Here is a 25,152-nt window from a genome sequence, read left to right on the forward strand (position 1 = left end):
AGAGCATAAAGGCAGCATGGATCTGTTGGGCTGAATGACATGTTCCTGTGCTGTACAGTCCATGTAACTTGATGCAAATGCAAAATAACTTCTCTGAAAAAAGTAACCACTCTCCTCTTTTACTACCTAGGTTTCTAGTCTTCTCCCTGCTTTTGAAGGGGTGCATCAGTAGGGATTTTGAGTCCATGGGAATGCCTGAGTACTGGAGTTGATATCCTTTTTCCTTGAAACTTTGACTCAAAAGTCAGAAACCCCTTTGATTCCTGCATGTCCAGGCCCCCTTGGTCTATGCAATGAACCTCAATATGTCTGAGCAGGATATTCACAATTCCAACAGCTGCTACATAGAAGGAGACAAAACACATCAGCTTCCCATGCACCTGAAAAAACATTTCTTTGAGAACTCAGTGTCATCCTATTCCAGCAGGACCATCGTTTCACAGTTTTTGGACAAAGCTACGAAGAAAAATAACTCAACAGATCAAGAGTTTTTCTTTTCGGCAAGGAATATGCACCATTCCACCACAGAACCTTTTCAGGAGGACAGCAGCAACTGCTCCAAAGATAGCATACAGGAACTTGGCTCACCTTTCAGTCAGCACCTCACTGTGAATAACAGTGAAGGGGATCGATTGCTTGACAAACACTTGCAAGCAAAGAGGGCAAGAGTTGAGAACATTATCCGAGGGATGAGCAGTTCTCCAAACACCATCCACCTCAACAGTGAGCTTGAGAGGGACTGTGGCCAACGGCATGTAAGTTTGGGAGACAAATACAAAGAGAATAAACGGAAGCAGAGACTTCCTCAACAGCAGCAAAAGCGGGAGGAGAATCCCAGGAAAGTTCCCAAATTAACTTCATCCCTAAAGAAGCACAGGCAAGATGAGTGCCATCGATTGAAGCAGCAGCTGCAGGATATGCAGGGAAAACTCCTTGAACTGCAAGAAAAGTTTTTCCAGGTATATGATGCCAGTGAATCAGAACAAGAAGACCAGGAGGACATATCGGATTGTAGCTTCCACTTGGGTGACCGTGATTGCAGTGTAGACAATGGAGAAAATACTCCAGAAAGATACCTTTCAGACGTGGACCAAGGTCTTTCTATTGACTATGTTCAATCATTTGGCCAAGAGGAAGAACTGACAACAGGCAAGGATGTGAACAAACATCAAGATATAGACAGAAAATTTAACAATCATAATCATTTTTCTTTCTCTCTTGTCAAGGGTGAATATCTCGCAGAGGCCCTTAAATATGAATTAACCAATGCAGTGGCTCACATTGTAGACTCAGCAGTGCAGTTGTTCTCTGTTAAACCTTCAAGTATCTCTTCTCGATCACTTCAAAGCTTGCCAGCCTCTCAGCCCAAGAGTGTTACACCTAATGAGAACACAAACTTAAGGACTGCCAGTCATGAGTTTCGGTGCCCTCAAGATTCAATGATGATGCACAGATATTTTGACAACTCTCAAAACACTCATACCCTTGATATTCAGGATCAGACAGAAGCAATTCCACTGGTAGTGAGAAAATCATCCCAAAACCAACCTAGCATTGTTAGCCCAGTTATTAAACAAGCTTGCCACATGGCTAATATCAAGCCACCTTTAACATTAGCTCTAGGTTCGCAGATGCCTCTGACAGAATTGTCTGAGCCTCTATTGAGATATGAAGTGCACAGTGACATAGGACATAGCGTCTCAGCTACAGCGAAGGACACTGCATCTTCTGAATCAACACATCTTTCATGGGACACAGTCAAACTGAGGTCAAAGGTTACCTCACATCATACAGTAAATCAGCCGTACCCATACTATCGTCAAAATCCAGCAGAGAATATTTGTCTTTCTCGCATCAAGTCTGAATGTGGAGAATTGCATTCCATGGCAGATGTCACTCCATACAAATCAGTTAACATATCCTTTCTAAGTGTTTCTTTGTAAATTTTCAGAACATTGCAAAAATCTTTCTGTCGCAAAGTCAGATGTAACACGTTACTTACAGAGTAAAGCTCCTCCTCAATGTAATTAAATTTAAACCTCAGAAGACCACCTTCTTTTGCACTTATACAACTCTCAAAACCCTCATACCTTTGATATTCAGGATCAGACAGAGGCAATTGCACTCACTTGATATCAACATAACATAATCCTCAGCTGAGCTGCATAAATAATGAAATACTAGTATTTACGTACCACCTTATCACATTGTTTTTATTTATTCTTTCATGTGATGTTGGCGTCCCTGGCAAGGCCAGCATATGTTGCCCATCCCTAATTGCCATTGAACTGAATGGCTTGCAAAGCCATTGCAAAGGACAATTAAGAGTCAACTACATTGCTGTGGGTCTGGAATCACATGTAGGCCAGACAAAGTAAGGATGGCAGATTTCCTTCCCTAAAGGACATTAGTGAACCACATAGAATCTTACAATAGATGATAGTTTCAAATCACTATTACTGAGACTAGTTTTCAATTCCAGGCTTTATTAATTGAATTTAAACTCCAACAGCTGCCATGGTGTGCCCTCAGAGAATTAGCCTGACATCTGGATTACTAATCCAGTTATATTACCACAATGCCACTCTCTTCCCCCCATTGAAACTTAATATATTGCTTCAAGCACCACATTGAATTTTACATTGCTGCCAGTGGTTTGAAACTGACTCAAAAATAATGGCTTACATTTGTAACCATTTAATACTGTGAATGGTCTCAAAGCCTTACCAGGCAAAAAACATTGACACCAAGGCAAATAAGCAAATATTAGGACAAAGTGGAAAAAGCTTGGTCAAAGATTTAGGTATGAAGAAAAATCTTAAAGGAGGAGATGGAGACCTAATTGAGGTGTATTAAAAAGAGGGGTTCAGATAGAGTCAATAGGCTCTATTCCCCTTACTTCAGGGGTCCACAAATAGGGGTCATAGATTTTGGGTTAGATTAGCCTGGGTTTAGGCTTAGAGGGGATTCAAGGAGAAATAATTTCATCCAAAGGGTGATGGGATCTGGAACTTACTGCTGAAAGGGTGATCGAGGCAGAAACCCTCATAACATTTAAAAAGTACTTGGATATGCACTTGAAGTGCTGTAACCTACAAGACTATGGACCAAGAGCTGGAAAATGGGATTAGGCTGGATGGCTACTTGTCAACTGGCAGAAACAATGGGCTGGATGGTTTGTAAATTTCTATGATCTCTATGAGAATGAGGTAGAGAGCTCAAGAGATTTAGGGAGGGAATTCCAGAGCTCAGGACCTAGACAGCTGAAGGCATAGCCGTTAATGTCATGGCTCCATGTGGCCAGGCAGCCAAGAGTGACCTTCCATCCACTGTGGGGAGACACCTGGATGTTTCTGGGACCAACCTACCATGGCTAGCTGAGAACAATTCAACACAGCAGGTATGAATTGATATCTCAACTCCAAGCCCTTGTAGAGGAGACTTTCCACTTTTAATGCTCCTTGCAAATGAAGAAATTGAGTATCTCAATCCATGACTCTTTATCCATTAAAATGAATGGACAGAAGTTCTTGGGCTGGAAAAATGTAATTTGGCTTGAAAGAAGATGAAAGGTTTGTGTCAAAATGATCTTCCACAGCTTCCTTTTCCCCTGACATATCAACAACAGTGCCATATTCTGAAAGAACTGTGCTGAGGGAATATTTTGGAAAGCTAATGTTTCCTTTGATTACAAATGCAAATTTAATTATGTGGATCATGTGAAAACACCTGGCCACATTACTGATGCTTAGATTGTGACAAAAGTGATGCTCATTTGGCTTTTCTATTACCCCTAAGTGTGAAAAAAAGGTTTGCAAAATACTTGCCATGCATGCAATGACCCTTTACACACAAGTGGGGTGAAAATGATCAAAATAACTTGTTAATAGTTGCAGAACTGCAGATTTTCAAATGGGTAATCCCGGTCAAATTTTAGCCTTGTACCCATGGGAAATTTAATACAAGAGCTGGTTATGTGGTCCATAACAGTTCAGAAATTGGATGATCCACTGCAGTGCAGGCCTGTATTGAGGCTGGTAGCAAGATCATGGCAAATTGGTTTGGTGGCCTCTGTATGCTAGTGCCATTGCACTGAGGGCGCTAGTCATGACCCCAGAGACAGCTTATCAGTCATGGTGGGGGAGGGGAGGGATGGATGGGGGCTTGGGGGTGGTGCAAATTCCACACTGGTGAAATAGAACTCACAGCAAACTCCCATTACATCAAATAGTTAAGACATTTGATGATGAACGTTCCCAATTAAATGAACAATTGTGATCACTTGATGTGCTCCCGGGGAACACGACCATTGGGGTTGAGCAAACATTTCATTCAATAATAGTTTAACGCAGTGCTCCTTATAGATACTTCCCATCCACCTTGATCTCCATTTACACCAACATTGCTTCCCACCACAACCACTGGCATATACCACTCTCCACCCCAAGTGCTGAGGACAGAAAACAAAGGCAATGAAACATTAAGAGATGGGAAAGAGGAGCAACTTGATACAGAAACTCATTAAGTGAATTATATTCTCAAATAAAATTGGACTGTCTTTTGTTTCCTTGCTTGCTTAATATGTAAAGAGGTCTTTTTAATTAAGATGGACTAGGGAATTATAAATGATTGGAGTGCATTGATTTAAATAAGGTTTAGTGATACTTAAGGAAAGCTGAGTACCTATGAGCCTTTCATTACCACTCACTGCTCCCCGGGCCCTTCTGTTGTTCCAGAGAGTTTCTGATGTTAATGCATGCAGTATCCACTACTTCCCAGCTGCAAACATCCTCCTACATGCTTGATCATAGAAAAGTGAATTAAAAACGTACACAGATGCATTTCTCTTCATTTTACAAGGCAAGTGTGCCTTTCAAATTATAATTTCAATTGCAGCCTGCAGCGTTACACTAAGGGCCACAAACTGGTTAGGTAGATTGCAACCTGACATGCCCATCTTACATTATTAAAATGAAGTGAGAGCAGCCAGTTTAGTTGACTGTTCAGTTAGTAAGTTGCATAGGAAGTGTGACTGCAATGGTCGCAGGTGCACCTAGTAAAACTTACCTGAAAAACTCCGAGGTAAGTTCTAAAGTTTCAATATGCAGTCAAAAGTGAAATAGATGGGTAGTGAGAGGTAGCTGGAGAAACAGGTACAGAAAAATGTAAGAGCCTTGATAAAGACAAACACTGTATATGACAAAATATGATAAATGGACAAAAGGCATTTGCCTGTCTGTGTATGGCACAAACGCAAACACACACAAGCTCAGAGCATTGCATTTTGAACTGTAGTGTAGAAGCACTCCAATTACTTGTCATTGGAAATCTTCTATTGGAGTTTACTATTGCACTGTTTTAGCAGTTCTTGCTGCTTATTGGTATCACACCCTTATGACATCGCCAGTGTGTGAACATTCAAGAATTTCCACTATCGATTTGCAGAAACTAATAAAGTCAACTCACCACATTAGATCATTTTTTTTGGGGGGGGCAGTGTGGATGTTAAAACAGCTTGTGCCCAATTGCCTTGTCTGATGTTTATAGTCTCATCTGTACTCCAGACCTTCCTACTGACTCAGAAAACTGCACCAGTTGTCCTTGGAGTAAAGAGCAAGCTTTATAATATTATGTGGGAAGTCTGCAGCATCTCTGGATGGGATAGCAATTTAGCCCTGTGTGAAGAAATGAACGTGCCCTCTCACTGCTGGCAGTAATTGCAAACCTGCTGGCTATCACCATTTGGAGTGAGGGTTACTTTTTTTTAACATATGATCCTAATTTGATGTAATATTTCTTGCATTACCTCATTTCAAAAGTAATTTGGCTGCAAAATGCTCTGAGAAATCCTGAGGTTGTGAAAGGCCCAATAACATGACCAAAGTGGATGCATTCAAGAAGAATTTGGCTAAACACATGAAGGAGAAAGGAATAGAAAGTTATACTGATAGGCTGAGATGAATTGAGGCAGCAGGAGACTCATGTGGAGCATAAAAGCCAGCACAAACCAGTTGGGCCAAATGGCTTGTCCGTGTGCTGCATAATATTATGTAGTAAATATAAGTTCTTTCCTACCCTTAAAAATAAAAACATCCCCAATGGTTGATTATTTTTGTAAAAACTGCCCCAGCTCGGAGTTCTGCCCAACAGATCCATGGCAGGCAATTGGGTTCCGTGATTTTCTGTCCATTCATTTTAATGGAAAACTAAGGAATGTGGTGGAATTTTTCCAGCCTGCTTTCCTGGCATGACGAGGCTCATTCTGGGGGAACACCCATTAAGAAAATTGACCCTCATCTTAAACGGGTTGTCAGCCTATCTCACCCGCCACCTTTATAAACCTCAACCCTAGAATTTCCCTGATGTTGACAGCTCTGTGTAAAGGTTCTAAATGAAATGAATCTCCAGTCCTTAGTGCAAAGCAGGCTATAGTTCGGTACCGGACTCTGCTTTGGCACTCACACTCAGGGTTTAAAGGTGACTCCTGAAGGTGCATTGGAAAGTAAAGAAATCTGAGTTTTCCATTTTCCAACCATTATTGCCTCTTGCCCTTGACGAGTGCAATGAGAAAAAAATTGAGCAAAAATATTCTTTTGAACTGGAGAGAAGGAGAATACAAAACCTGGGTGATCTTGAAGGTTAAGATTCCCAGTCAGAACACCTTTTAAGTTAAACACTGAGCACCATGTCAAAGCCCTTCTACTGTTCCACAAACCTGCTTGTACATATGATTGATATAAACTGGCACCCTCCCATGTGCGAGAGATGAGAGGAATGCAGCCTCAGAACTTTGGTGAGGTCAGATGAGGCTAGCAAGTGGAGTTAGAGCCACATCAGATGGGCCATGATCTTACTGACTGGTAGAGCAGGCTCGAGGGACTGAATGGCCTACTCCTGCTTCTATTTCTTACATCATATGTTCTGTCAAGCCCCCTCAGAATCTTATATGTTTCAATAAGATCACCTCTTATTCTTCTAAACTCCAACGAATATAGGCCCAACCTACACAACCTGTTCTCTTAAAACAACACCTTCACCCCAGGAATCAGCCAAGCAAACTTTCTCTGAAGCACCTCCAATACAAGAACAGCAGATCACTCTTTAAATAAGGCAATCGAAACAGTGTGCAATGCTCTAGGTGTGGTCTCACCAACACCCTGTACAGCTGTAGCAAGACTTCCCAAATTTTATACTCCACCTCCCTTACAATAAAAGTCCATTTATCTTCCTAATTACTTGCTGTATCAACATGCAAACCTTTTATGAGTCATGTACAAGGGCACTCAGATCCCTTCATACTGCAGCATTCTGCAGTCTCTCTCCATTTAAATAAGATTCTGCTTTTCCATTCTTCCTGCCAAAGTGTACAACCTCACATTTTCCCACATTACACACCATCTGCAAAGTTTTTGCCCACTCACTTAATCTATCTGCATCCCTTTGCATCTTCCTCACAATTTGCTTTCTCACCTATCTTTGGGTCATCAGCAAATTTGGTTACAATATATTTCGTCTCTTCACCACGGTCATCGATATAGATCATAAATAGTTGAGGTCCCAATGATCGCTGTGGCATTCCACTGGTTGCAGTTTCAGTTGCCAACCTGAAAATGGCCCATTTATCCTGACTCTCTCTTTTCTGTTAGTTAACCAATCTTTTAAACAACTTACCCCCAACACAATGAAGGTATGCTTTATCCAGGTCAATTTATTGGTAGCAGGTAAGAGGGGAGCAAAGAAGGAAACATGGGTGACAATACCAGGCAGAAACACATCTGCTTCAGAGGACTTTCCTTTCTCAGTTTTCCACTTGCTACAGAGGGCAAGAGTGTTGCAGTTTTCTTTCTGCTTTTATGAGATACTGGGTTCACAACATGGAACCTCGAAGAGCCACATATAGAATGTTTAAAGTGATGTTCCCATCAAAATATGTAGCCCCAGTTGTCCATACTAATAAATCTAGCCAACTAATCAAGAATAGCCACTTCCAAACTTCCAGACCTGTGACATTTGAACAGGACAAGGCAGCAAATAAAAAAATATAATTTCAAGCAAAACTGAGTTTCTTGGTCCAGACTGTTACATTTCTAAGAGCTACAAATTACTCTTTGGACACTCCTGGCACATTACGAAGGCACATTCAATTTTTTTTATTATCACATTGTTAAGGCAATAAGTTGGATATGAAAACAAATTTTATAAAGTATTACCTTGACAATGTACCTTAAAAAATCATTGGATGTGTGGCTTATTTAAGAAGCAAAATTGTTCACTACTAAATGTTGCTCTCTAGTTTGGTTGTAATAGGTCAGGATTATATAAAAGGCAGAGTTTCCACTTTGGTGCTCCCAGTACTTGCTAAGAATACTGAAATGGAAAATCTCCACTTGGGTGCTTCATCTTTGGGGGCTGATGGAATGAGATCTTTTGCATTAGAGGATAGGAGACATGAAACAACTTAAAATAGATAGGGGTCATTTGATGTTTCATAGCAGATTTGACCATTCTGGTGTGTCTCTCCTTAACCAGTCTTCACATTCAAGAGGGACTGACACCCAATCACCTGAAGAAAGCCAAGCTGATGTTCTTCTATACCCGTTACCCCAGCTCAGCCACACTGAAAACATACTTCCCTGATGTTAAGGTAAGCAAAATAAAGTTATAGCTGATTCTCTAGTCAACAGCGGTTGTGGAGTACACACAACAAGAGTACATGTCTTATAGACTTGTGTGACTGTTAAAGTGTTAAGAAACGGGGGACGTGTGTTGTAGAGAAAGGATTTGCGTTACAGAAAGGGGACGTGTGGGTGTATGTTAAGGAGAGCATGTACAATGATGCAGCAGATTTCAGCATCCGTGTATTCCAGAAATCTCTCTGCTGGAAGAGGGCAGGAAGTTGAAGGGTAAATCTCTACTATTCTCACACTGACAGCAGGCAAAAAGCAAAAGTAATGGTACAAGCTTCATGAGAGGAGGTTCCCCCTAGGTCTTGGATAAAGGAGACATATATCTTAAATGAAAAGGGTATATGAGAGACACAGGAAATGGGCAATCCTATGATCATTGAGAACAACCTTGAACTTCTCTGAATATTAAAAATGTTTTTTCAAGGAAATAACTCTCTACCAACTGTTTGATCTTGGTCTCTTCCTTTTGGCTTCCTGACTATAAGCATGATCCCTCTTTTCCTGCATCACTGACCTCTGAGGTCACTGATAGGTCATGTAGTGAGTTCACTTCCCTTCCTCGTTCCTGCAATTCAGCGTGAGAGAATCTTCAAGAACAATGGGAAACTAATCCCGGGTGTCTGACTCAATTCCGTCATGGCTGTTTTACCTCTCTACTACTTTATATCATGAAGGATAATTCAGTTGCTGTATTGCCAAATAAGAACACTTTACTTAGAGGAGTTTTTGCAGTCTGAAGCACTGCTTTCCCCTTCTCACCATAACTATTGCTACATACAGATACAAGTAATTGTTCAGCCTAGAGACGGTGCTGGCTGAGGGATCTATAACTAAGCTGTTTTAGCATTGTGAATCAGAGCTCTCAGCATAGGAACAGAAGGACACCATTCAGCCCTTTGAGCTTGTTGTGTCATTCAATTAGATCATGACTGAGCTGTATCCTAACTCCATTAACCTGCTTTGGTTTTATATCCCATTGCAGCTCCAGGTTTCTGTTAAGTTAAAGACAGGATGATAAATTCTAACGTAGAATGTGTAGCACAGAAACAGGCCATTCAGCCCAAATGGTCTATGCCAGTCCTTCTGCTCCACACAAGCCTCTTCCCACCCCTCTTCATCTAACCCCATCAGTGTAATCTTCTCTCAACAGGATAGCTGAAATTTTCCTTTGGGAATTGCACTGAGTGGTAAAGGGTTGAAGTTTTAAACAGCTTAGTCTTCAGCTGAGAGGAGGACAGGAGCTGACAGCTGAACAGGCAATCAAATCAGAGGATGATCAGTGACCCGAGCACAAACTCATCCCTTAATCTCCTGAGAGTATCTCCCAGGAAAGACACAGACCTAATCACTCACCCATGAATATGATGTTTTCTCTGAAGTGCATGGCTGTATTAGCACTCTTCAACTATTAGTTAATCCCATGTGAGAGGTCAGCCAGCCAACTTGTTCTCAGGGTGATGGTACCTTTAAAATGGCCGAGAGAAAATACACAAAATCAAAGCCTGGAGACTCTCCCTCTGATTCTTCCCCATAATTTCTGTGTTGAATGGTCCTGACTCTGGTTGTTGCATCCCCAAAACAGCACAGCCTGAGACGTAGCAACTAAAGATAATCAGGGTTGCTCCAATGCACTAACCACCTTGTTTCAGTTTTAATTTTTCCATATCTTGGGTGAAATTGTTTACTTATCAAGTGAGTGATGCCAGTAGGGCTACATACCAGGAGCAGCAGAGCTGAAGATTTCCCCTATTAATCTATATCTGCCCAGAATCAGATTCAAACACTCCCAGTCTGGTAGAATTTAGGCACTTTTAGCAGTTCAGTGCAGTTCCAGTGCCAGAAGAGCACTGATACTTAGCATAATCTAGGCTGACCCCCCCAGAGCCAGTACTGAGGGAGTGCTGTGCTGTCGGGGGGTGCCATCTTTTGGATAAGACATTAAACTGAGGCATTGACTGTTCTCTCAGTTGGACATAAAAGACTCCATGGCACTATTTCAAAGATAAGCAAGGAAGATCTCCCCAGCCAATATTTATCCCATCAACCAGCGTCATTAAAATAGATTATCTGGTCATTTATCTTATTACTGTTTGTGGGACTTTGTGTGCAATGAACTATGTGTTTTCTACAACAGTGACTACATTTTAAAAAGGAGCTATGTCAATAAAGGTCTTTTTGTTACCACCAGTTTCCTGTAGACCCACTATAGCCCACTACCTGCTCAGAAACCAGCTCTTCAATAATATCATGTGCAGAGATTCTGAATTCACTACTTGTTACATTTTCCAAACTAAACTTGAAAAGTCATTAGAGGTAACTGGGTGAGATATCTTTTGTTGGTTTAATTGTTTTAAGTATAATTTGACAGTGAGTCAGCCCATGTGTCCATGGTGTAGCGCTTATGAAGGTATTTTGGCTTCACATCACAAGCTTGCTCACTCTCTGAACTGGATTAGTGGGCCACAAAGGAAGCAGTTGCTCTGCCGGCAAAATGCAAGACACCAGAGAATTTTTGGTCCACACTGCCAGCAGATTTACAAAGTTGTGGTTGTTTACTTTAATGAACAGCACATCAGTAGTCAATGCAACTCACTTAACATGCAGTCCCTTCAATTCCAGAGTATAGTTTTCTTTTATAGGATCCTATCAAACACCCAGGTACAACATTCCATAGACGCAGGGTAAACTTGCCTCTACCCAACCTTTAGCTGTGGTGTTCAACTAGGGAAATGGCTGCTACTTCCAGTAATTCAGGTGTTAAACACTAATGAAGGGCAGGGAATCCTTCTCTTAACTATCACCACCACCACAGATATTACTTAAGTCATTGAACATAATTTTTTGTGCCTGCTGTCATCGGGCATGCTTGGTGGCATGAGCAGACAATATGGCAAGAAGGCCAGAAATCGGTTTCACAATGTCGTGAAACTAGTTTGCAATTGTCCGCTTAGCCCGTTGATGGAGGGAAATGCGGCCCGCCATCGGATGTTGGGAACCTTATTCTAATACATCTGCATATCATTATAAGGCCAGTCTGCTGAAATCATCCCCCCTGCCCCCCTGGCTGGATTGTCTGCCCAATCATGCTGACATGTTTCACAACAGCATACATACGGCATGCACTTGGTGGGCTGCATTTTGAGGGGAACTCGGAGGTAAGTGCACAGTAATGTTGCGCAGCGCTCGCCTGAGTCACCTGGTTGATTCAAGATTGAGGTGCATGGAGGCGTGGGGTCAAGGGTTGCCCTGCAGTCGAGGCGACTTGGGGGTGAGGGCAAGGGCTGCCCTGGGCATGTTGTACAATCTCCTTGCTAAAGCTGGCCATGGAGCAGTCACTGACAGAGCCACTCACAGTCTCTTGGACCAGTCTCCCCCATGGTTCAAGCTAACAGTGCAGCCATGCAGTGTGGGTTAGGAGAATGCCTGCATCTGAGCTGAGAGCACAACATGCAGTCCAATGGGCAAGGCTGCCACCAATTGATTAGTTGGAGTGGGGCGGACATTGTTGGGGTTTCAGGCAGCCATGCAGCACACTAAACTCTGGCCATCCAAGTGGTGGCCAGCACTCTCTGGGATATGTTAAGGGGCCTTCACACTTAACCAAGAGAGGTTCTTAGTATATCTAAGCTAACCCACACATCACTCTCTTTCATCCTGTAGGAGGAGTACATCAGGAGCATGGAGCCTGGTGAACTAGCTATTTGCCTCGTGGCATACAGACAGCGGAGAAGAAGCGATGGAGGCACCTCAGGAAGAAAGGGTGGTTGGGGCTCCTGCACACGCTGCTGAAGAGCCACAGCGTGCCATCGTTGTTCAGTACCTAGCTAGACCCAGGGCCTATAGACGTCACCTTCCATTCCTGTAGATGACCGACAACCAGTGTTGCTGAAGACTGCGCATGTCTAGAGAACTGGTCACTCACATCTGCCAGCTACTGCAGGATTTGGTGCCACGAGGAGGGCATCCACTGCCAGTAGCCATGAAAATGATGGTGGCGTTCAATTTCTATGCCAGTGGCTTCTTTTAGGGCTCCACATGTGACCTCTGTGGGATATCACAAGCCTCCACCCACAAATGCATCCATGAGGTCCTGGATGCCATCTTTGCGAGGGCACACAACTTTGTGCATTCCGCCCAGGGCCAGGGGAGCCAGGATGCAAGAGTGATTGGATTTGCCCAGATCTTAGGTTTCCCACAGGTGCAGGGTCCAATCAACAGCACTCACGTGGTGCTCAGCTCTCCGTCGCAACAAGGGGTCATGTCAACCGCAAGGGCTTCCATTCGCTGAATGTGCAGCTGGTGTGTGATCACCACAAACACATCCTGCAGGTCTGCGCATGGTTTCCAGGGAGTGTCCATGTCTTCTACATTCACAGTCGGTCACAGATCTCTCATGTCTTCCAGGGTCCATAGAGGCTGCGGGGTTGGCTCCTAGGGGACAAGGACTACCCGCAGAAGACGTGGCTGATGACACCTGTGCGGCGGCCTCAGGCTGCAGCAGAGCAAAGGTATAATGAGGCTTATGCTGTAACTCACAACTTGGTGGAGCAGACCATTGGGATGCTAAAAATGAGGATCCAGTGCCTGAACCGGTCTGGTGGAGCGCTGCAATATAGTCCACAGAGGATGTCATGCATCGTTGTCACCTGATGCGCCCTTTACAACTTGGCACTGCAACAGGGAGAAGAGCTGTCTGAGGAGGAGATGTAGGAGCTGGAGGTCTCCTCCAATGAGAAGGACATTGACAGTGATGACGGTGAGGAGGTCCAATAAGGCAATGATGACGGCGATGAGCCTTCGCACTGGCCAGACAAGGCAGGCATGCTTGGGAGGCTCTCATATCTCCTAGATTTGTGGAAGATGATGACAACTTGGATTGAGGAGACACCATATATCCTCATTGCATCCATGAATATTTGACTCCAGTCTGGCTAATGGAAGTGCACATACCCTCTGTGATAATGCTCCTGTCATGGAAACACATTGGCGATCCTAATAGTCACTCGATTGCAGGAGGATGATGATAACATGCAGTGAGGACACTCCATAGATCTTCACATAGCCTCTGAGAATGTCTGACTACTGTCTGGCTGAAGACAGCTTGCTTGTGCTCTGTGAACAGGGTCATGTTATGGAGACGCAACCATGAAACTTTAAAAGCATCTGATCCTTTGACCACCATCAGCACCTGACCTCTTCAGGAGCCAGCATCACTGGTCACAGATGCTGAAGAGATGGGGACCAGCCCCACCTTAAAGGTGCTGAGAGCATACAGAGAGAATGACAACACTCTGTGACGCCTGGCAGCAATGACAAGCATCATCGAGGTGCAGGCATCACTAATACTTCCAGGGAGTGAGAGGCCAGACCATCATTTTGGTCTGAAGGCTGCACAAAGCACAGGGACGAGGCCCTGGACTGAGACACCTGCCTTTATCTTGTCCAGAAAGGTTTCACATCTGAGTGACATGAACACTGCTCATTAGAACAGGGAGCCAAAGGCAGGGAGACATTCTTGGGAGTTTATTTACAATAGTGAACATTATGTATGAGTGATTAGCACAAATGCCCAGGCTGTGCAACTACATCTTCTTAACCTTCCTAACCCTGCCGCTACATTACATCTTGGTGCTCCCCAGGAATCCACAGCAGAGTTGGAGGCAGCCTGTTGACTGCTACTGCTGTTTTCTGTGATGACCTTGGCATCTGGAGCGCTGAGACCTGGAGGCCCCAACCGGCTTTCGGGGTCCTGATGTGTGGCAGTGGGACCCTCCTCGGCCTATGGAGCTGGAGCTGCTGAGGTCACAGGAAGATGGGATTCGGATGGGCCGGACACTTCTGGAGTCACCTGGATGGATGGCTCAGAGGGATAGACCTGCTGATCTTCCTCCCTCTGGGTGCCGGTGGGACTCTGGCTGACCCCTTGAGGAGAAGGGGTTGCCGAAGTGAGATCAAGCTGTCTTGCACTCCTATCGCATGCATACTGTTGGAGGCCAACTTTGGTTTCAGCGATGGAGTTCAGCCTGCACAGCAGTGCAGGAGTAACATCCTAGACCAAGGCCCTCATTGTCATTTGTCGATCTTGCTGGGTGTAAAATGGCTGCCCTGTTTGCTTACTTAACAATGGTCAGAACTGCACATGAAGTAGTTCAAAATGTTTCTGTGCCATAATGTTCCTGTAAGAAGTCTGACTCTTTCTACTGTATCACTTCAGGCACCTGAGCACAAAACCTCCCCTCCAGTGCCCGATGAAACATTAAACTGAGCTCCGTCTGCTCACTCAGTTGGACATAAACGATCCCAATGCACTATTTTGAAGAGCAGGACAGTTCTCTCCTATGTCCTGGTCGATATTTAATTCTCAGACAATATGGTCGTTGTCAGATTGCTGTTTGTGGGACCATGTATGCAAATTAGCTTCTGCATTTCCTACATTACAACAGTGACTGCGATTCAAAAGCATTTCACTGATTGTAAAGCACCTTGGGACTATCCTGAGGTCATGAAAGAACTCTCTATGAATGAAAGTCTTTCTTTTTTATGCACTATTTGATGTGACACCAACCACTACAGGTGAGGAAATTAATGGATTCACTTTCTAGTGCCGACTTAGTCAAAGCAACATTAGAAAGACCTGCATTTATATAGTGCCTTTCACAATCTCAGTATGTCCCAAAGGGACATGGAAGTATGATGTCAATATGTTGGCCCTTTAACACATAGAAGTATGATATCATCACTGTGACAGAGACATGGTTGAGAGAGAGGCAGGATTGGCAGCTCCATATTCTGGATATAGGGTCTTCAGGTGAAACAGGGAAGGAAGTAAAAGAGGAGGGGGTATTGCAATATTGATCAAGGAATCAATTACAGCAGTAAGGAGGGATGACATCTTAGAAGGCTCCTCAAATGAAGCCATATGGGTAGAACTTAAAAACAAAAAAGGAGCAATCACATTGCTGGGAGTGTACTATTAGCCCCCAAACAGTCAGAGAGAAATAGAAGAGCAGATATGTAGGCAAATTTCAGAGAAGTGTAAGAATAATAAGGTAGTGATAGTGGAGGATTTCAACTTCCCCAACATTAACTGGAATATTCATAGTGTGATAGGTTTAGAGGGAGCGGAATTCTTAAAATGCACCCAGGAGAGCTTTTTAAGCCAGTATGTAAAAGGTCCTACAAGAGAGGAGGCGGTCCTGGACTTAATGTTAGGTGATGAAGTCGGGCAAGTGGTAGAAGTATCAGTGGGGGAGCATTTTGCAGATAGTGATCATAACTCTGTTAGATTCAAGGTTGTTATGGAAAAAGACAAGGATGGGCCAGAAATCAGAGTTCTAAATTGGGGGAAGGCCGATTTTAATAAGATCAGATATGATTTGGCCAGAGTGTACTGGGAGCAGCTATTTTTAGGCAAATCTACGTCAGAGCAGTGGGACTCATTCAAGAAGGAAATAGGGAGAGTACAGGGCCAACATATTCCAGTAAAGATAAAGGGTGGGACTAACAAATCCAGGGAACCCTGGATGTCGAGGGATGTACAGGATTGGATAAAGAGAAAAAGGCAGGTTTATGGCAGATACCAAGGGCTCAAAACAGTGGAAGCCCTAGAGGAGTAAAGAATGTGTAGGGGAAACTTAAAAAGGAAATTAGGAGAGCAAGAAGGGGGAATGATAAACATTGGCAGGTAAAATAAAAGAAATTCCAAAGTTATTTTACAAGTTAAGAGTAAGAGGATAACTAGGGAAAGAATGGGGCCCATTAAGGACCATAGTGGTAATTTGTGTGTGAAGACATGGGTAGGGTTATAAATGAATACTTTGTGTCGGTTTTCACAAGTGAGAGGAATGACGTGGGAATGGAAATCAAGCAGAAGGACTGTGATATAATTAAAGAAATTAGCATAGAAAGGGAGGAGGTTCTAAGTGGTCTGGCAGGCTTAAAAGTAGATACATTTCCATGCCCAGATGAAATGTATCCCAGGCTGTTGAGTGAAGCAAGGGAGGAGATAGCAGGGGTGCTGGCAATAATTTTCAATACCTCTCTGGCCACAGGAGAGATGCAAGAGGACTGGAGGACAGCCAATGTGGTACCATGATTCAAGAAGGGAGGAAGGGATAAACCAGGGAACTACAGGCCAGTCAGTCTAAGCTCAGTGGTGGGGAAACTATTGGAAGCAATTCTGAGGGACAGAATTAATCTACGCTTGGAGAGGCAGGGATTAATCAAGGACAGTCAGCATGGTTTTGTTAAGGGAAGGTCATGTCTGACCAATTTGATTGAATTTTTTAAAGAGGTGACCAGGTGTGTAGATGAGGGCAAAGCATTTGATGTTGTCTACTTTGACTTCAGCAAGGCTTTTGATAAGGTCCTGCATGGGAGACTGATAACGAAGGTAAGAGCCCATGGGATCCAAGGCAATTAGGCAAAATGGATCCAGAATTGGCTGAGTGGCAGGAAGCAGAGGGTGATGTGCGAGGGGTGTTTTAGTGACTGGATGTCTGTGTCCACTGGGGTTCCACGGGGATCAGTGTTGCGTCCCTTGCTGTTTGTGGTATATATAAACGATTTGAGTGGAGGAGGGTTAATCAATAAATTAGGACATGAAAATTGGTGGGGTGTAAATAATGAGAAGGATAGCCTTAGATTACAGGAGAATATAGACGGGCTGGTTAGACAGGCTGATCAGTGGCAAATGGAATTTAATCCAGATAAGTGAGAGGTGATGCACTTGGGCAGGACAAACTAGGCACAGAAATACACGATAAATAGTAGGACCCTGGGAAGTACCAAGGATCAGAGGGACCTTGGTGTGCATGTCCACCGGTTCCTTAAGGTAGCAGGACAGTTAGATAAGGTGGTTAAACAGGCATATGGGATTCTTGCTTTTATTAGCCGAGGCATAGAATATAAGAGCAGGGAGGTTATGCTGGAACTGTATAAAATGCTGGTTAGGCCACAGCTAGAGTATTGCATGCAGTTCTGGAATCCACATTATAGGAAGGATGTGATTGCACGAGAGAGAGTGCAGAAGAGATTTACCAGGATGTTGCCTGGGCTGGAGAGTTTTGGTTATGAAGAGAGATTGGATAGACAGGGGTTATTTTCCCTGGAGCAGAGGAGATTGAGGGGGGGGATATGATTGATGTGTATAAAATTATGAGGGGTATAGATGGGGCAGACAGGAAGGAACTTTTCCCCTTGGTGGAGGGATCAATTACCATGGGGCATAGATTTAAGGTAAGGGGCAGGAGGTTTAGAGGGGATGTGAGGAAGAATTTTTTCACCCAGAGGGTGGTGGGAATCTGGAACTCACTGCCTGAAAGGGTGGTAGAGGCAGAAACCCTCATAACATTTAAGAAGTATTTGGATGTGCACTTGCGACGCCATGGCATACAGGACTATGGGCCTAGTGCTGGAAAATGAGATTAGAATAGTTAGGTACTTGTTTGACTGACAGACTCGATGGGCCTTTTTCTGTGCTGCAGACCTCTATGACTCTCAGCACTTTACAGCCAATGAAGTTCTTTTGAAGTGTAGTTACTTTTGCACTGTAGGAAATGTGGCAGCCAATACTGGCCACAGCAAGGCTCCACAAACAGCAAGGTGATAATGATCAGATAATCTGTTTCATTGATTTTGGTTGAGGGATAATCATTTGCCAGGACACTGGGGAATAACTTATTTGCTCTTAGAACTACATGGAATTTACAGCACAGAAAGAAACCATTCAGCCCAACTCATTGGTGCTTATATTTATGCTCCACCTGAGCCTCCTTGTACTTTACTTCATCTCATCCTGTCTGAATATCCTTCTCTTCCTTTTTATCTCATGTAACCCACTTGAGAGAGCAGACTTGATTTTTGTTTGATATCTCAGCTGAAAGATACCACCACTGACAGTACAGGTCTCCTTCAGTGTGAGGTGCTGGATATAGCAACTTAGATTTTTATGTTCAAGTCTATGGAGTTGGTCTTGAACCCACAACCTTCTGACTCAGAGACAAGAGTGCTACCAACTGAGCCACAGCTGAAATCACTAGCAATGCTACAACTGGCCAGGGTACCATTATGCAAGGCAGGTTGAGGGGGAAGCCAGGATTCCAACAATAACTCTCAAGTAAGAGCAGCCTGTGATGCCCTCCACATTTGCGTAGCAACCTACAATGTGTCCCGGGTCACATGCAAAGATTACACATTTGGGCAAGGTACAACAGGAGTCTGTATTACAAGGGAGAAGGACCATTTTCAATTAGAAAATATGTCAAAATTAATATATCTGATACTATTTGAAAATTAAATGGAGGGAAAGCACCAAAAAGCAAAGAATGTTTTACAGTTCGTCCTGAGATTCAACTAAAAACAAAGCAATGTTGTGCTTTTTGATTTTCAAGTTCTCAGACACGCACAGCTCTCTGTCAAGTTATTTCAGGCAGCAGCACAAATATCTTGTGCCTATGGTGCCCATGTCCAAAAGCACTCACATTTCTGTGGTCTGTGGGCTCCGCAGACTCAAGAGATATTTGTGTTGTCTTCTGAAATGAGTAGTGCTGGTGAGGTGGATGCAATGCCCACAACTTGTGTTTCAAATGGGAAGCCATTCAGAATTAAGGTGAGTCATTTTGTGCCTGCGGGATGTATGTGTGTGTGTGTGTGCACGTGTGCTTTTTTAAAAATCTTGCTAAGTCTGAAGTTAGGCTGTTCCCACAGCATTAATAGTAAACAAAACTTACTTTTATCTTAAGGTAAGCTCAAATCACAATTAATTAAATCCACACAACCCACTGTTCATGGGAATGCCATTTAGTTTAGATACAGACAAAGCAGCTGAATCGTTTTTTTTTAACCTACCACATCTGTCTGAGAGTGAGGTTCTCTGAGTAGTATTCACAGTAATAGTAACATTGAAGTATTAGAATGGCTTTATCCATATGAGTCCAGTGGTAATGGAGTGGGTGGACAGAGAAGAAATAGGTAGTTGCCAGGGCAACCACATTTTGGACAGTGGGAGCCAACTTGATTACCTGCCCTCTGGCCATTACACAAATATGAATAGCTGTGGAACTGGAAAGGTCATTAGTTAGAAGGGTCATAGGTTAATTCTTTATCTTCCTATCAGGAGAAGAGGAAATATTTAAAGCTGTATCGATATCCTAAACTTATAATCTTGCTAAGCCAATTAGACAACCATGTTGGCATGGGAGTAGAGTTCCAGATTGAGTAAGGAGACCAAATTTCTTTCTTTATAGGAAATTATGAACTAGTAGTTGGACAATCCAACAGCTTCATAGCCACTTTTTCTTTTACTGATACCACTCTTTTATGGTGAAATTACTTTTTAAACTGAATTAAAATTCTCAACCTGCCATTCATGAATTTTTCATCCACGCCTACTAGTTATGTAACTGCTACAGGACCGTAACCTTTAGGAAAGGAAACTTGATGCCCTTGCCTGATCTGGTTGATGCATATTTGACTCTTAACTACTTCCTTAAGTATCCGAGCAAGTCTCAGTTGTACCAATCTCCACACCACAGTGCAGTGGCTCAAGAAGGCAGCCCTTCACCACCTTTTCAGGACAATAAGGGATGGAGAATAAATGCTGGCTTTGCCCACATCCCAAGAATGAATATTATATGAAGAGGGAGAAGGGTGGTGTGTTTTGCTATTTTTATGTTAGTTACGTTATAACACATTTTGTAAATGTGCTTCTTTGTGTTCATGGATTACGTGTTAAAACAAACCAGGTTGTCGGTTTACCATTCATCTCATCCCAATATAGGGATCGTCAATTCACTTTCTGGAAAACGAGAGAGGCACACATGACAGCACTTGTGAGATTACAGTACTCAGCATACACAGAGTGAGGTTTCATTTTTACAAACCCCATGTCACACTGTTGTATAATTAACTATCAGACAGTAAAGGTGAACTCCTGATGGTAGGGAAAGTGGAGTCTGTGAATAGCAATACTAGAAACACTGAACCCAAGAGAATTCCATTAACCATTAGTTCACTCAATGTACACACATTTTTGTGAATGTAGGGATAAATGAGGCTGTAACTGCAGTCTGCATCAATTTGTAATTCCATATCAGTACGATGAACAGGAATTTCACATTGCTACAGGTGTGGCACTGACACAAAGTGCTGTGATCTCTGAACATTACACTCCCCCTTGACACTTTCTTTGCCCGTGTGCTACTGGTCTTTGTTAAGTACGTAAGCAGGGCTATTAGGAAACAAACCTGTGCTTTCCATAACTCCAGTGGCTGTTCTTGAGACGCAGGACAAATTTGATGCCTGACGCTTTGGAGGTGTAGCAGTTTCCTCCTTTATGTTACAAGTGCCGTGGAGGCAAGTGTAGCAGATGTGACTGATGGCACAATATCAATATAAAAGGCTCAAGACTCTCTCAAAAGATCTTATGCAAAATTAATTTGTGATTTTAATTGACTGGAGGACAGTCTAAATTCTAAAGCTGCTCACCTGCTTCAGCTCAGAGTCCGAATACTTGATTCCCATACAGTACATTTACCCACAGAATCAATATGGAAACCCAGTAATAAATGGGTGGAGGATTGTATTCAGAGACCACATGTAGTATCTACATATGTACTACAATACAATGAAAAATTAAAATACAAATGTATTAGTAATAAATCTCATGTGACATTGGTAAGGTGAGACAGAGAATATGACGTTTCTATAGCAGTACGGTATTTCAAACAAAGTGTTACAGGAAGTAAGTGCAACATAGGGAGTGTATGATATATGTTTGTATATAACATATATATATGTCTCTAAGGCTTTAAATATATCTCAGATGGATAATATTTAATTGATTATGCATGAAATAATTACCTTGTTGTACAATTCAGGGAAGTTTATCAGATATTTAATATTTTATTTGTCATCACTTGCATATTTTGAATAACTTCAATAATGTTTAGAAAAAATTATGGATGTATTGTGTGAGGCAAACACGAATATAATAACCAGCTCCCCTTTAATCTGTTTCACCACCAGTTTAACAGATGCATCACATCTCAGCTCATCAAATGGTTCAGCAACTTTCGAGAGTTTTACTATATCCAGATGGAGAAGTTTGCCCGACAGGCTGTAAACGATGGCACGACCAACGCCAATGACCTAAAAGTTACGAGAGACTCCGAACTATACCGTGCACTCAATGTGCACTACAACAAAGCCAATGATTTTCAGGTCAGTCATTTGCATCCACTTTGAAGACTTCCAGGTATATTTATATTTATTAGAAAATTGCATTACATTCTACTGACTCAATTTCTTCATCACACAATGCATTTACCCACAGAGCCATCACAGACACCCAGCAACCTATGGATAAGGGTGATAAATTTATTACACAAGATCATTTGATGTCTCAGCAAAGAAATAGGCCATTTGGCCTATCAACTTTGTATGAATGTTTCCCCATATGGATGTAATCCCACTCTCTTCATTCACTATACTTCTTTTTCAAGCAGCTATCTAACCCTCTATTTAAAGAACCTGTGGATTCTGCATCAACAAATATCTGGTAGAACAGAATTCCTATTGCTAGTCAAGTTTTGTGTAAGGAAATTTTTTTTTCTAATCTCTTTTTTGTAATTACCTTAAATGTGTTACCATCTCACCAATGATAGAAACAACCTATCACTATTTACCTTATTATAACCTTTAATAATCTTGACAATCTCTATTAGATTACCCCGTAATCTTCTCACCCAATAAATTCTCAAAGTTCTCCATCACTGTAGCCCCTCCTCCCTGGCAACCTCTTTGTTAATCTGTGCTGTACCTTTTCTATTATTTTCTTTATACCAACCTATAATGGTATGGTGGTGGTCTTGTGGCATAGTGGTAGTGTCCCTACCTCTGGGCCAGAAGCTCTAGGTTCAAGTCCCACTTCAGAACTTGATAGCCACAGAAGGTGTGTTCATAACATGGCCAAACAGATTGATTATCAGCCTGTAAATCCTTCCAATATGCCTGATGACAGGTGGTAAGAGCAGGAGAGTTTCTTGGTCAGCCACACTGCAGAAGGCAATGGCAAATCACTACAGTGCTTTTCCAAGCATAATCATGTACCAATCCAATGGTTGCCAACATTGGCATGGTACCTGGAGGAGGAGGATACTATGGTGTGCAAAACAGTACACAATGCTCCCTACTGCAATCTTACTAAGATCTTGTACAACGTATCTCTAGATACAAAACAAAGGGCTCCATTTGTCTTTTATCTGGCCTTATCTACTCATGCCAATTCTATCTTCGTTGATCTGTGCATCAACATATTAAATTCTCTCTGCTATTCTAGCCCATTTGAGATATATTTCCTTTCCCTGTTCTTACTTCTAAAGCATATCAATTCAGTTTCTCTAACATTAAATTTCATCCATCTATCTGCCCACCTTGCTTGCTTATTTACATCTTCATTGGTTTATGGAGATATTGCCCATAAGAAATCATTCCCCTTATGGACTGTTTCACAAACAATTACAAATGTATATCTCTTCTGGAGATATTGCCTCACACTATTAGATGGTGCCATGGGAGATCAGAGCTTGATGCCTCACTGAGTGGCTAGTTTCTCATATGTGACCCTGATTAGTGACTGTTGGAAGCCAGGCTCCTCTGGCTTCTGCAATCACTTTATGTGCAGACATATTTATTTTTTACCAAGCAGGCTCACTGATTCTTCTGCATCTACAGAGAGACCCACAATTCATGATCGCCCATCTGTTTGCACAGTGATGTTATTTGCCTGTGTTGTTCTAGGTTTCTCTGTCAGGAAAGTCAGAGCTCTTATCATCCCAATTGATCAGAAATTGAATTAGTGAAGGCCTAGTATTTTTTAAAACAATTGCACATTTTTAATATACCATCATGAGAAATAATTTCTCTGTTTAATATTATATTCCAGTTCCCTGTTTTTCCATCTTCTGCCCTGCAATTAGTCTCAATCTAAGCATCTCCAGTATTGTAAGGATAGGTTCACCTGCTTTAGAGTGAGGTGCTTATTGCTGCTCTTTGGTTCACTCCTAACAGGCATCCAGCACCGGTCTATGATTTCCCACTCCTTTCCAATTCTCCTTCCTCCACCACATTGGGGAAGTGTGAACAAATGACTCTTCTCCAAACAATGCACTTTGATTCAGGATGTGGTACGGAGATTAAACCCATGCCACTCCATTTTGTGAGGTTACACATTATTACTCAGGGTTGCTTCCTCTCCTTTAGCCAAGGAACGCTAAAGTGGTTTCCAGCCGGTATGGACAATGCCGGGCTATCTCTCCAACCCTCCTCACCTCAAATCAACCCTCCAATATCAAGGCATCTCTCCTCCCCCAGACCTCACATTGTCCTTCATATTGTCAGTGACAAGACTTGCATTTGTTGTGCTTCTCTCTGGTAAGTGTGGGAATCGGAAGTCACGCGATTGCACTAAAACAACCAGGGATTAACTGATCCACACGCTTGAGTGGGGCTGAAATCAGGATTGGCGCAGGATGCTGAGAAATGATTCAGTGCATTCTTACAGTGGGAAGACTGCAGGCAGAGATTAGCAGTGTTTACTTTAACTCAACGCTAAGACATTCCATTCCCAGGCGCTGCTTTGTAAATAGCAAAGACTGGGTACAAAACTGAACTCCATAACATTGGTTGTTTGGACACCGTGGGTGCCGTTTGGGGACTAAAATGGCATCCCATGATTATGCTGAGAGATTTAGTGAAACATAGCTGTCTCTGGAGCTATGCAGAGCAAGCATATCATAATATCAGTGATTGTGCAATGCTGATTTGCCAGCTAACATCCTCTCTTAGGCCAGAATTTTCCCATTGGCGTGCGGGGGTGGGCCCCTTAAGGTGCCAATTGACGGCGATTTTTCAGTGCCCGTGCAATCTTTGGGTTGGCGCATGGACGCAACGGGCAGGTGGTCAGGACACATTTGTATAAACCTCATCCATGGGTGGGATAAGAGAGCTCACAGGGGTCGTGCGTGTGCAGAGTCAAGTATTGATTTTTCAAAGTTACTGATACTTGCCTGTGTGATCAGCAATACTTCAAAACACATACTGCTTGCTCTGGACTCACAACCTTCAGGTCAGCACTCTGCAGTGAGGAATCTTTTTTGGGTCTGCAGGTTTCAGGAAGCCTTCCCTTAGCCTGGGAATGGGAGGAAGGGAGGACTAGAAGGGGGAGGAGGCCAGGAGTGCACATTCAGCCTCCAGGGGGGACCACCTTTGGGAGGATAGGCGCAGGCTCAAGGGGTGCAGGGTCAAAAGGTAGTCCAAGACAGAAGGGGCCGCAGAAGACGCCACTATCCTGCTGCCAGGGTTTACAGGAGATGAAGCAGCTACCTCAATATGTCTGAGATGCAGCGCCGAAGGAGGCTCCGTCCCTCAAGGGAGACAGTCAACTATATCTGTCAGATCATAGGGC

The 25,152-nt window shown here is 42.9% G+C and overlaps 1 protein-coding gene across 1 annotated transcript in view; it reads left to right on the top strand.

Moving 5' to 3' along the window:
• The first annotated feature begins 293 nt into the window (after positions 1 to 293).
• Positions 294 to 25,152, top strand: part of prox2 (prospero homeobox 2) — a 34,653-nt gene continuing 9,794 nt past the window's right edge. Inside the window, exons 1-3 of the mRNA XM_041214216.1 lie at positions 294 to 1,916; positions 8,537 to 8,644; positions 21,714 to 21,908. Of these exons, the coding sequence (XP_041070150.1) occupies positions 294 to 1,916; positions 8,537 to 8,644; positions 21,714 to 21,908 (1,926 nt within the window). The remainder of the gene's footprint in view (positions 1,917 to 8,536; positions 8,645 to 21,713; positions 21,909 to 25,152) is intronic.

The sequence above is a fragment of the Carcharodon carcharias genome, chromosome 20 (genome assembly GCF_017639515.1).
Source record: "Carcharodon carcharias isolate sCarCar2 chromosome 20, sCarCar2.pri, whole genome shotgun sequence".
In the NCBI taxonomy this organism is placed as follows: Eukaryota; Metazoa; Chordata; class Chondrichthyes; order Lamniformes; family Lamnidae; genus Carcharodon; species Carcharodon carcharias.